This window comes from Rhea pennata, chromosome 1 (genome assembly GCF_028389875.1).
Source record: "Rhea pennata isolate bPtePen1 chromosome 1, bPtePen1.pri, whole genome shotgun sequence".
Taxonomy (NCBI): domain Eukaryota; kingdom Metazoa; phylum Chordata; class Aves; order Rheiformes; family Rheidae; genus Rhea; species Rhea pennata.
The window spans coordinates 7,182,168-7,193,958 of record NC_084663.1 but is presented as its reverse complement, the minus strand read 5'-3'; the positions used below and the strand labels follow the sequence as shown (position 1 = coordinate 7,193,958).

At 40.4% G+C, this 11,791-nt stretch overlaps 1 protein-coding gene across 1 annotated transcript in view; it reads right to left on the bottom strand.

Annotated features, from left to right (window-relative positions):
• Positions 1–687: 687 nt before the first annotated feature.
• The window catches only part of CDC123 (cell division cycle 123), a 36,678-nt gene continuing 25,574 nt past the window's right edge, over positions 688–11,791 (bottom strand). The window contains exons 10-13 of the mRNA XM_062580843.1: positions 9,898–9,926; positions 4,530–4,658; positions 1,647–1,784; positions 688–804 (exon numbers count right to left, since the gene is read on the bottom strand). Of these exons, the coding sequence (XP_062436827.1) occupies positions 778–804; positions 1,647–1,784; positions 4,530–4,658; positions 9,898–9,926 (323 nt within the window). The 3' untranslated portion in view covers positions 688–777. The remainder of the gene's footprint in view (positions 805–1,646; positions 1,785–4,529; positions 4,659–9,897; positions 9,927–11,791) is intronic.

Here is an 11,791-nt window from a genome sequence, read left to right as displayed (position 1 = left end):
GATACTTAACCATGTTTACAAAAAAGAAAAAAATAATTTCAAGAAATTTGTATTATCCCAGAATGAAATCTAATGCTTTAAAAAGTTCATAGCTTTATCTGCAGTGTGAAAATATTACTTTATTTGAAATACATTCAGAATTTTAACAAATTCCTAAAATGCAAGACTTTTTAAATCTACATAGCCTACTATATCTGTTCTCTGAAATGAAGTATTAACCTTCAGAATGAAGAAAAAAATTCCTTCTCCACTTTTTACAAAAAGAAAGGACAAATGCTCCCTAAACTTAGAAGTCAGTTTATAATTTTAAAAAGTCTACTACAGAAAAAGTGCACATTCCTTTGTTTCCTTGCAACTATGCTATATCTTAAACAAAATTGTGTCTAAATATAAAGAATACTTGATGTTTTAATGCACAAGAGTTCAGTATTGTAATATTTATCAGTGAAGAGGCTTACTATTTCACTGGCAAAATTTTTTACAACATTGAGATGAGAAGTCAATCAATTCAGCTGCTCTCAAATTGTTGCTTGCCTGCACCACAGCACATTTGCGCCCAACCTGGAATCCAATGAGGGCTCACCCTGACTCTTCAAGTTTCCATGAAAAAGTTTTTCTATACTCTTATATAAGCCAGCACAAAACATAAGCAGCTCTTCAGGTCTTTCATGAAATAGAAAAAGCAGATTTTCTTTAAATTGATAGTTTAATAGTTATGCTAAACACAGCTTTTGCCACATTTCTCGCTTGCAATGCAATGTAACACTTCTTGATTGCTCAGTCATCATCTTGCTGACTTCTTTTCTGTCAAGGAAACAGAAGAGTTCATAATGTTAGGACAGTCATCAGAATAAATGCAGTAATAAGTCACTACAAGTATTTTCCAGGTATGTTGGAAATTAGACAGTGACTATATTTCAAAACCATTTTTTAACATTAAGTGATAAGTGTTTCTAGCAAACAAAATGCAGCAATATCAAATTTCTCTCTCCCTGCACGTTCCCCCCCCTAAAATGTATGGTATTTTATTTACAGTAAAGAACGACATTAGCCCTGTATGTTAACCAATAAAAAAAAAAACAGAAAACATGATGCAGAACTCTGTGGTCTATATGAAGGCAACCCAATCTCCAATTCCTCAGCTTATGAAGAAAGATGTCATGGAAAACTATAATCAAAGGTACAAAGAAATTCCTTTCATCTGACCAACACCCCCCCCCCCAAACAAAACCAGCAACAACAAAACCCACCAAGTTGTTAAGAGTTTTTTCTGATACAATTCTCTTCTAGTTTTCAAAAAAGTTCTTAAAAGCATTGGCTTTCAACCAATTGAGAACTATATTTCCACTTAGTCTCTATTTGCATTTATATTTAAATAAGAAAGAAAACAGTCAGGTTCTCCAGTCGTGTTTGTCAAGCTACATTCATTGCTTCCCCTAAAGATAAAATTAAACGAGATGAGATCAGCATGACAGCTTGCTCTTCCTCACTAAAAGAAAAAAACATATAAATCAGCCCAACAATGTTCCGTATTAGGGCTCCATGCATTACGTTTTCTATGTTAATTACAAAAGCACAATTTCAGGCACATCAATGTTCCCATTTCACAGAGATGGGTGGTCAGAAATTTTTACACTATGTCTTACCAGTTTAAGAAAGTCAATTAATTTGTGAACATCCTCTCCTGTGGAAAGGTCCACAAAATCTTTCGGCAGTCGGTAACTCAGGTATGGGCTAGGCTGGACAGTAACTTTGCTGTTCGTACAACGGAAAACTGGATAGTCCTTTGGGAAAGATATTGGATAATACAGAAACAAATAATGTTTGTGAATAAAATTTGTAATTTTTTTAAACTCCTCAGTGAGATTGTCCCAGTTACCTTGCCAATGAGTATATTAGGATTTACTCAATTAACCTTGCACCCTACCAATTTTAAGTTTTCTTATTATAAACTCTGCATACTTACGAGCAAAAGTTAGTGTTAAAAATCACTATGTGAAGGCATTCCTTTCCTCACTTCAAAGTTCCTAGAATGTAGTAATTATTTTTCATACTATTAATATATATATATACATTTGTAATAGAATCATAGAATCAGTAAGGTTGGCAGGGACCTCTGCAGATCATCTGGTCCAACCTCCCTGCTCAGCAGGGTCACCTACAGCATGGTAGACAGGCTTGCATCCAGGCAGACCTTGAAGATCTCCAGAGAAGGAGACTCCACAACCTCCCTGGGCAACCTGTGCCAGTGCTCCGTCACTCTCACAGGGAAGAAATTCCCCCTCACGGTCAGGCAGAACTTCCTGTGCTTCAATTTCTGCCCATTGCCTCTTGTCCTGTCACATGGGACAACTGAAAAGAGTTTGGCCCCATCCCCTTGACACCCTCCTTTCAGGTACTTGTACACATTGATCAGATCCCCCCTCAGGCTTCTCTTCCCCAGGCTAAACAGGCCCAGCTCTTGCAGACATTCCTCGTAGGGCAGATGCTCCAGCCCTCTGATCATCTTCGCAGCCCTATGCTGGACTCTCTCCAGTAGATCCATGTCTCTCTTGTCCCGGGAAGCCCAGAACTGGACACAGGACTCGAGATGAGGCCTCCCCAGGGCTGAGTAGAGGGGCAGGATCACCTCCCTCCACCTGCTGGCAACACTCTGCCTAATGCATCCCAGGAGACCATTGGCTTTCTTGGCCACAAGGGCACATTGCTGGCTCATGGTCAACTTGTCATCCACCAGCACTCCCAGGTCCTTCTCTGCAGAGCTGCTCTCCAGCAGGTCAGCCCCCACCTTGTACTGGTGCCTAGGGTTAGTTTTCCCTAGGTGCAGGACCCTGCACTTGCCCTTGTTGAACCTCATGAGGTTCCTCTCCGCCCAGCTCTCCAGCCTGTCCAGGTCTCTCTGAATGGCAGCACAGCCCTCAGGTGTGTCAGCTACTCCTCCTACCTTGGTATCATCAGCAAACTTGCTGAGGAGGCACTCTGTCCCCTCGTCCAGGTCATTGATGAAGAAGTTGAACAGGATGGGACCCAGTACTGAGCCCTGGGGAAGGCCAATAGTCATAGGCCTCCAACTAGACTCCGTGCCACTGATGACGACCCTCTGAGCTCTGCCTTTCAGCCAGTTCTCAATCCACCTCACTGTCCACTCACCTAGCCCACAAATATAATATAATAGTGCCATAATAACAGAGCCATTGGGAACTTAGGGCAATAGCACCTATCTAAGCATGTGGATACAGAGAATCTTATGACAAAGTCAAATGCTTTACCAAGCCTGTCTTCATTTTACTTTACAGATCTTATTTCCATGACTTTGCAATAGATTCTGTGGTTGGCTATAAGCTGAAGCATGAAGATAAGCCATTCCACTTTTCATCTGGAGTTACATGAGACAGGCTTGGTAAAGCATTTGACCCAAAGAAATCCTCAAAACAGAATTTGGTGACTAGCACTCCCACGGGTGGCTCAAGAATTAGGACTGTATTTTAACAAAGGAGACATAACTTATCAGAAAGGCCCACAGAAGGGATCTCCATGCAGCAAGAGCCACAGCATGAAACTAAGAAATAATAGCATGAATAGTGACCAGCACAATATAGTTTATGTCCTCCTGAACGTGTTACAAAAATGGTGAAGAAAGAACGAGCTCAGATGTTAAAATAAGCTCAGGAAAGTATGCCATTTCAGTCACTCTTAATGCAATTTAGCAGCTAGAAACTAAAAAAGAGTCCGTGCTATCTGACTAGCCATCTCTCCTCAGACATCTAACACGTGTTTCACAAGAAGAGCGAGCAACATGCTACTTTAAATCTTCTATACAGTCATCCAAGTAGCCACGGTTAGATCTGAAGACTTGAGTCACAGCCATGCAATGAGGAAAAAGCTGTTACTAGTAAATGGAGACTCTTCTTCCCTCCTCCTTTTAACAGGGAGCTATGTTTTACAGAGGCGATGCAGCTTGGAACAGGGATAGGACAGCCCTACTCTGCAAGACCAGGAGTTCAACCAAAGGACAAGTTTTCCCTGAGGATACTTGGTATGAGGAAGACACAGAAGTTCAGCTGCTTTTTGGCTCCCACCAAACAAATCTGGAGCGAGGGGAGATTAAATGACAGATATTAGGAACAAAGAACTTTAAATGAATAAATAAAACATAATGGATTTTAAGAGATAAAAATCAAAACGTAGTAAAATCCAAGAAATTTAAGATGCATCAAGACTAGGTAAGAATCAAGTTTCAGGGCACCTTCTGGTAGTGTGGTCAAAGTTGTCAGAAAGGCTTGTGCTGTTTGAGCTACAAATTCCCTTGGACATATCTAAAACTAACGTGTAATGATACTAGTAGTGATACTTACTGAAATTGAGAACTGTTTAAACGGATACTTCCAAAGAGTTTACATTTCCAGAGTTTGGGGTATCCCTTTACTTCAATGGGATCTGAATTACAATTTTATTTTAACAAAGAAGGACCAGTGGCCAGATTGCCTCTTGCATTCATTAGTCAGTCCCCTTTCACAGCAGGACCATACCTGTTCTGTAGCTTCCCCTTCACTCTGGTCTCCTTTCAAGTTTTTCCCAGAGATCAGTTCTTCCCACGTAAACAGCAGAGAGTCTGTTACTTCACCAAAGGGGTTAAAATCTATTAACCAAATCCTACCCTGCAATATAACAATGAAGGAATTAAAACAAACCAGAGAATTTGAAATAAGACCAGAAAATCCAAACACACATACAGTCACCTTGCTGCTTAGTCTTAAAGATAGAAAGCGTTTAGTCTTTAAAGAAAAAAAAATAAAAAAGACAAAAAAAACCCTCCATCTGTTCTTATGCACTTTAGAATATTCTAATACCCTTTATATTAAACATGTTACCCATAATAATAAGCTAAGGATTGATGTGTTTAAAAACTTCTTTTTTTTCTGAACAGAAGATCAGAGAGAGCTCAAACTCAATTCCTTTCTATGCGAGGTGCTTTCAGATGACTCTACAGAAGTTCTGCCAGATCTGCATGGTTTTCTAAGATCCCCAGAGAGCATGAACAAAGGGAGGGGGGAAATGTAAACAGAGATTTCATCTTGGGTCAAAAGCTATCTCGGAACCGCTGCCCATTCAGCAGCCTCCAGGATTGCTGTTCTTGGTCTCAGAAGGGACTGTCTTTAAAGAACACAGAACAAAGTCTGTAAAATGCTAGTGGAGATCACGCAAGATGAAAAGTGTTGCACTGATATAGATAAAGAAAGAAAGAATAACTTAAAGCTATTTTTAATATAACCATTACTAGTAGTTCAGACTAGTTTCTCCTGCCTTGTCTTTACTACATTCATGCTCCAAACAGTCCTGGTAGTATAGACAACACAGCATGCCTATTTTGTAACTCAAAAATGACAACAGAGATTAATACGACTTCAGTCAAGGTAACAGAGGTGTCTCTAAAGGAGCAAGAAACAGTTTGCATTCTCTGAGCCATCTCAAGCTACAATCCCCAACACTAGGCCACCTTTTCTTACCCAAGAAAGTATCACCCATTTTAATATAGAACAAAAGTATTATAATTACTTATAATGAAACATGAATACAACTGGCAGTAAGCATTTGAAAAACAAATATAGAATCCGATTTTGTCCAGATGCAATCAAATATGAGGAGAAAAGGGTTTCTGTAATATAAAAGGGATTGAAGGGTTCTTCTGAATTCATGAACAGTCAGTCAGAACCAGAAACCAAACCTGAAGGCTGTATAGCTACTAAAAACTCACTTTGCTTTCTCTTTCCCTCATTCCTGATGGATCTTCTTTCTTTAGAGCTCCTTCCTATCTTGATACAACCTGCAAATATGTGTAATGATTTGCACTACAACCATCTGTTTTCTGGCTGATGAAGATCCCTTTGAAGCCTTCAGCCACAGTAATACAGAGACTTCCTCTCCCACCCACATGGCCTAGCCCACCCCGACAGGCACTACAGTGGAAACCCATACAGTAGCACAGAACAGAAATGCTGGGGCTAGGAGCTAAAAGCAGCCTGTTACAATCTACGCTGACTTACCAAAGCAGGTGGGGGGAGTCCCAATGCAGATGAAACAAGTGACATGACTTATGAACTGGATGTGGGCCAACACAACGGCTTGCAGCCGTGTGGTTGCGCACAGACTTTCTCGGGTCTTGCTCAGGGTAGATCAATGAGGCAGAGCTGTCACAGAGCAAGCTTTAAGGAGCCAACACACGAGTTCAGCTTCGTGATGGTAGTACCGAAACCAGACAGCTATAGGAGAAACTGCAAACTGCAGGGACACACACTTGAGCGGTTTCTTACTTGTTTTAGTTGGGGGAAAAAAAGCAGAGGCAAATCTGCACGGCTAAAGTTGCAAAACCTTTGAAACAGTATTGACACCATGCAGCAGAAAGCGAACAGGGGTAAGCTCTGCTATCATTTCCCATCTCTGTTCCTCTTCAAGACTCGGTTACAAACTCTCATTATAAGTGATATTCTGCTTTTGCTAATAGGGACATCTTGATAGCTCAAAGGCATCAGGAGGAGGAATTTCTAATTTAGTTTCATTCCATCACACCAGAAAAACAAGCTAATGAACCAATTTAATCACAGGCAGACGCAACAGCTGGCAAAGTTCACTCTGCAGTTCAGAGGATCTTTCCCTGCATCAGAACTGTTTATACTTAATGAAAAGACTTCCCTGTGCAAGGCTTTCACAGGGACTCCTCCCCAAGAACATGAAACAGCTTTCCATAGGAACTTGAGATCATTTCTCTAGAGAGGAGCTGTACCCCAGGAGAAAAAAAGAAAATCGTTGTTGAGATCAGTGAAAGTTGCAGGTGGTTTCTGTGAGCACCTTAGCACTTTTTCCTCCCTCCTTGCAGACAACAGCGCTCCATCTGCAACACCAACCGTTTCCTAGAGACTGTCTTACATCTATACTGAGCTTTGGTATCTGTCAAATGATGAGAAGACGACAAACTAAAATATGCCTATTCCCTCTCAGGCCTGATTAGGGGATTGCACGTAACTCTGGGTCAGTAACCAAACTATCTTTCAGATTAAATACTCTTTCAAATCTAACATGCAGTTCCATGATTTACAGGTAGTTTAAGATGACTTGCACTGCGTAGCTAAACAGCAGTAGTAAAGCTATTTAACTGTAATCCTCTGCTTTAGTAATTGTTGTTAATATGAAGGCACAGAAATGCACAAGCCAGGTAAGCAAAGCTCTGCATATCTGAAGGTAAAAAAAGAGCACAATATTTTCTCATCCTAAAACAGGACCAAATAGATTTATCACATCATGACTTCATGCTTTATTTTACTAAAACATTAAGTGGCACGCTGCTGAAAGGAAGTGCCTGTGACAAAGACTTAAAAGGAAGTTAAAAGATAGATAAAATGCAAACCGAATTGTTACATTTCCCTAACTTCAGCTGCAGGTTCATGCACAGTGCAGCATTCATGGGTAAAGAGACACTGGCATTAGTTCGCATGTTAACAGCAGCTGTGAACTACTGCTGGTCTGAAGCCACTCATTACATTGCTTTGTTCATGACAAGTCACCGTGCTAAGTCGTATTTACCAGCTGAAAGACCTGGGAGATGAGCAAAGAGCAACTCATAGTAGAGCTGAGTCTCCTGCATTTACTTGTCAGCTGTTGCATAACGACCATGAACTGCTAGCAGAAAAAAATATATATATATATTCAAATGAAAATAGGCTACCCAGTCCTGCAACATAACCTCACCAGGGCTAGGCCTCCAGGCCATCCCGCTTTCAAGACTGCACATATTCCTTACAGGATGATTTGCCTGCTAAGCCAAGAGCTAGCTCAGCTGTGCAAAGCGAGTACAAGGGGAAAAGCAGCCATGCGAAAGCTTGTTCTCTGCCGGGCCGCTGCTGCTTCTATTCCATCCTCCAGCCAAATGAGCGAGACTTGGGGCTGCCTCCTCTGTAGCCTCCCAAGTAACTAAAGGAAGCGGGCAGAGAGACTTGCTCTCATTCACAACCATGCCAAACAACAAGCTTCTCCAAGCTGAGTATTTATGGTTGAAAGAATTTAAAATAAGCAGACCTGGGGCACTTCTCTCTCTCTGCAGGTGAGGTTGCCATGCAACCAGCCTGGTCAGGGGCACAGGCTCTGGGAATTAATCGCACTCAGCAACACACACTATTCTTTTGCTGCCTGTAACTCACAGACAAGGGGAGCAGTGAATAATACAGTTGCAAACCACAAAAATGTGTGAAAGGAGGATCTGACACACAAAGAGCTACCTGGCAGTTTACAAGACCCGAGAGCAGAAGACGCTGAGATACCCACATACAGATACGTTATCCTGACAGATGAAGAAACACTGCTCTTCTGAGAACACACAGACTGCAATCTTTTACTTAAATAGTCTGTCTTCATGCTTCAGCTGCGAGGCAGAGTACCCAAAAGCAGAAGTTGGTTAGATGCTAAAGTTTTGCTCCTCATTTTGCCAGAGAGCATCCTCAACTTGACGACTTGTGCCCAGGCAGGTAATTTTCATTAACATTTAGTATGGCCATTTTCAGCCTGCAGCCTGACTTTAGGTACTCGTGGTAAAAGCTGGGCTAGGTAACACCTCAACACTTACTTCCCACATGGCAGACGTTCCTATTTAGTTTCTGTTTTGCAAAATATGGTACAATTTATTATTATATAATTACAAAATACTTCAGCAATGATCAAAATCAGAATCAAGATTTACTAGAGATATTCCTAAGTCAACCCCTTAAAAAGACACTACCAATCCTCAAACTGTATACAATTAAAAAAAAAAAAAAAAGTGTACAGCATTTGGGACCATGTTGTTGCATTTATGATTTAAAATCTGGAAAGAAAAATCTAAGCTAAAGCAAAACTGTAATTCTCCTACAACCACATGATTCCCAAAGATCAGAGTATGTGAGTGTAGCACACTTCATCCAACCTGTCTCTCTCCACAGACTAGTAGAGGAGGTCAAGGTGACTAACTCAGATACAGGTATCTGAAGTCAGGATGGGATTTTTCTCCCCAAACTCTGGCAGTGTCTGGATTTTCAGGGTTCCAATTTGCTGAGCACTCAAAACTACAACTGGAGCAATTTGAAAAGAAAAAAATAGATTCTATCCATCTCAAACTAAAACTAGGCACCCAACATTCATATGCTCTTTTGATGATTATCCCTAACCTAGACTCCTATATATAAAGTGAGAGTTACTTTTTTCAAGCCTCAAAAAAGTATTTTGAAGAAATATTCATGACTAGTTTGAAAGAGTTAAGATGCTACAGGGATGAACATCATAGAAAAAAATGCCCAAGTGCCCAAGGAATGATTTTGTAAAGAAAAGGTGGTAAGATTTATGTTTTTTGTTTTTGTTTTTTTAAATGGTGGGCAAAATATTCTCCCTCATCTCTGTATTTTTCAGACACATTTCAGTCAGAAACACTTAAAACAGGCACTATATAGAAGGAACTTTATTAACAGGCAGTGCTTCGCTGAAATTGCTTAGTGATACCGCATGATATCAACTATCAATCAATCTTAAAACTATATGGTCTGCAGTAGAACCATTGATCCAACAGAATTACAGCTGAAGCCAAAGTTATGTGCTTGAAGATAGACTACTTATTTGGAAGAAGAGATTTACAAAATATCACTGGTACAGACATACTCATACCTCTAATCCTTAGTCTCCTACCTTGGAGGGTGGACAGTGTCTAACAGGAAAAGAACTGTGGAAGGGAATGTCAAAATCAAGTAGTTCATTTTTTGCCAGATCTACCTCTAGGAAGATGAAGCTATTATTTGTTTCATCTCTCCAACACTTCAGATACAGTTTCCACACAATAAACAATTCATTCCTACGGAAATATGCAACCTATTGATCACTTACCCTGCTGTCTCTGTACACATCGAAAACAACTGAAAAGGAGAAAAAAAAATGTTAATTTTAAAAGATATATAATTCCACATAAGATGTCTAAATCTAAATAGATAATTGTGTATCAGCACAATTTGCAAAGTCAGTATGTCTCAAACTGCAAGCCAGAATTCAGTTCATTTCTAAGAGGGAATTGAAACACTTCAAGAATCACTGCTAATGCACTGGGGGAAGATTGTCTGCTGGGCTTTTCTATTTAATGCTAGTTTGTTCTGTTGGTCCCCTGTCCTCCCCCGGGGGAAAAAAAAAAAAAAAAAAAACACACACACACACACACACAAAACACATTTGATTAACTCCTAGCATAGAGAGGAGCTTATCTTCAACATTACTGCTGTTTGTTCTACAGCAGAATTGAGAAACTTCAAGGAAGGATCAAGGCTCCTTTGTGCTAGCCAGTGCACAAACCTTTAATAAGAGAAAGTTCCTGCCTCAAAGAGATTAGGACTTCAGCAGATAACGAGACAAAACAGATGGAAGAAAAAAAAGGGGGCAGTGGGCATGCTTGAGGCAGCAGTGAAATGGCTGTGTTCAATATAACATAGAGCAGTTATAGCACATGTCCTGATTATCAACAGCTCTTTCAAAGGGACCCTTTGCTTTCTGACAATTTAAGCAAAGTTGCCTTGTGTAGTTACATCGTCATTCCTCCCACTGACTTAATTAAGCATGAATCTTTGTCTATTAGCTTCTGTTCTGTGTGATTAAACAAATCCTTGATTTGTCTTTCTACTCAGCTATAGAAATCAGCAAATAAGAATTCAGGCCTGACAAGTTGCGCCAGTTCAGCAGAAAAAAATTTAAACTGCTAGATTTAGAAAAGCCTCGTATAAATGCTGTATTGCCACTTCCTTCACAAATAAGGAACTGAACATTTCAGCTAGTTAAGAGATTTCCTAATACACCTGAGACAAACTGAACTCAGTATCTGACTGAAGAACAATCTCAGCGGCTGCTCAGGAAGCTGCTCGTCCACAGCATGTATGTTGACTGATCACGTTCATGCATATAAAGCTACTCAGTAGCTTAGCCCGAAGTTTAACGCCGACCTGGATGGGCTAAGAGTATACCACAACTCGGAGCTAAAACCAGCCACCTAATTGTTTTTGCCTGCATAACCATAACCTAAAAATCCACACAGCCTTTTGCACAAGCTCAGTTACACAGATTTAAAATATCACTCTGAAGTTAAGTGGTAGAATTTTCTTAGAACAAGCCCTCAGATGACTAAGTTATCAATGCAAAGAAGAGCACGGCAACCCTAGATTTCTTCTCTGTTTAACTGAACTTGTGGCTGATACTGTGTACTCTCACTAGTCATATTTCATTAACGGAAAATTTTTCATCTGAGCTTTGCAGTAAAGTGATGTCTGCAAGTTAAAGCAAGCCAAAGGCAATATTGATCATTAATCATGAAGGCTGATAGCATTTAGTGGGATTCATACCGCCATTAAGACTCATTGGTACATTGATGACTGATCCAGGACACTCACAAACGCTGAACAGGGAGGGAGACCTGAACTGTTCCCTCTTCTTCAGCAGTCATCCCAGAACAGTGTGTCAGTGAGACCACGGTAAAACTCACCCTCAATCACAAGCAACTGCAAGTCAAGCTAAGGGCTTGACTCTAGAGTAAAGCATTGATACCTCTGGAAGACTGTTTTAGTGGGCTCTTATGAAAGGTATATTAGAAGGTTCTACCACCATTTAGAAGTATTTAAAAGGCATTTGGCCATCTGTTATCACCCTGCTCTGGCTTTGCACTGATTCAGCTGCTCTGACTCAGCTCTTCCATCTGGAGAAGCTACCAAAACCAACTGGAAAAAGCAGAGCAAGCAACACAAAA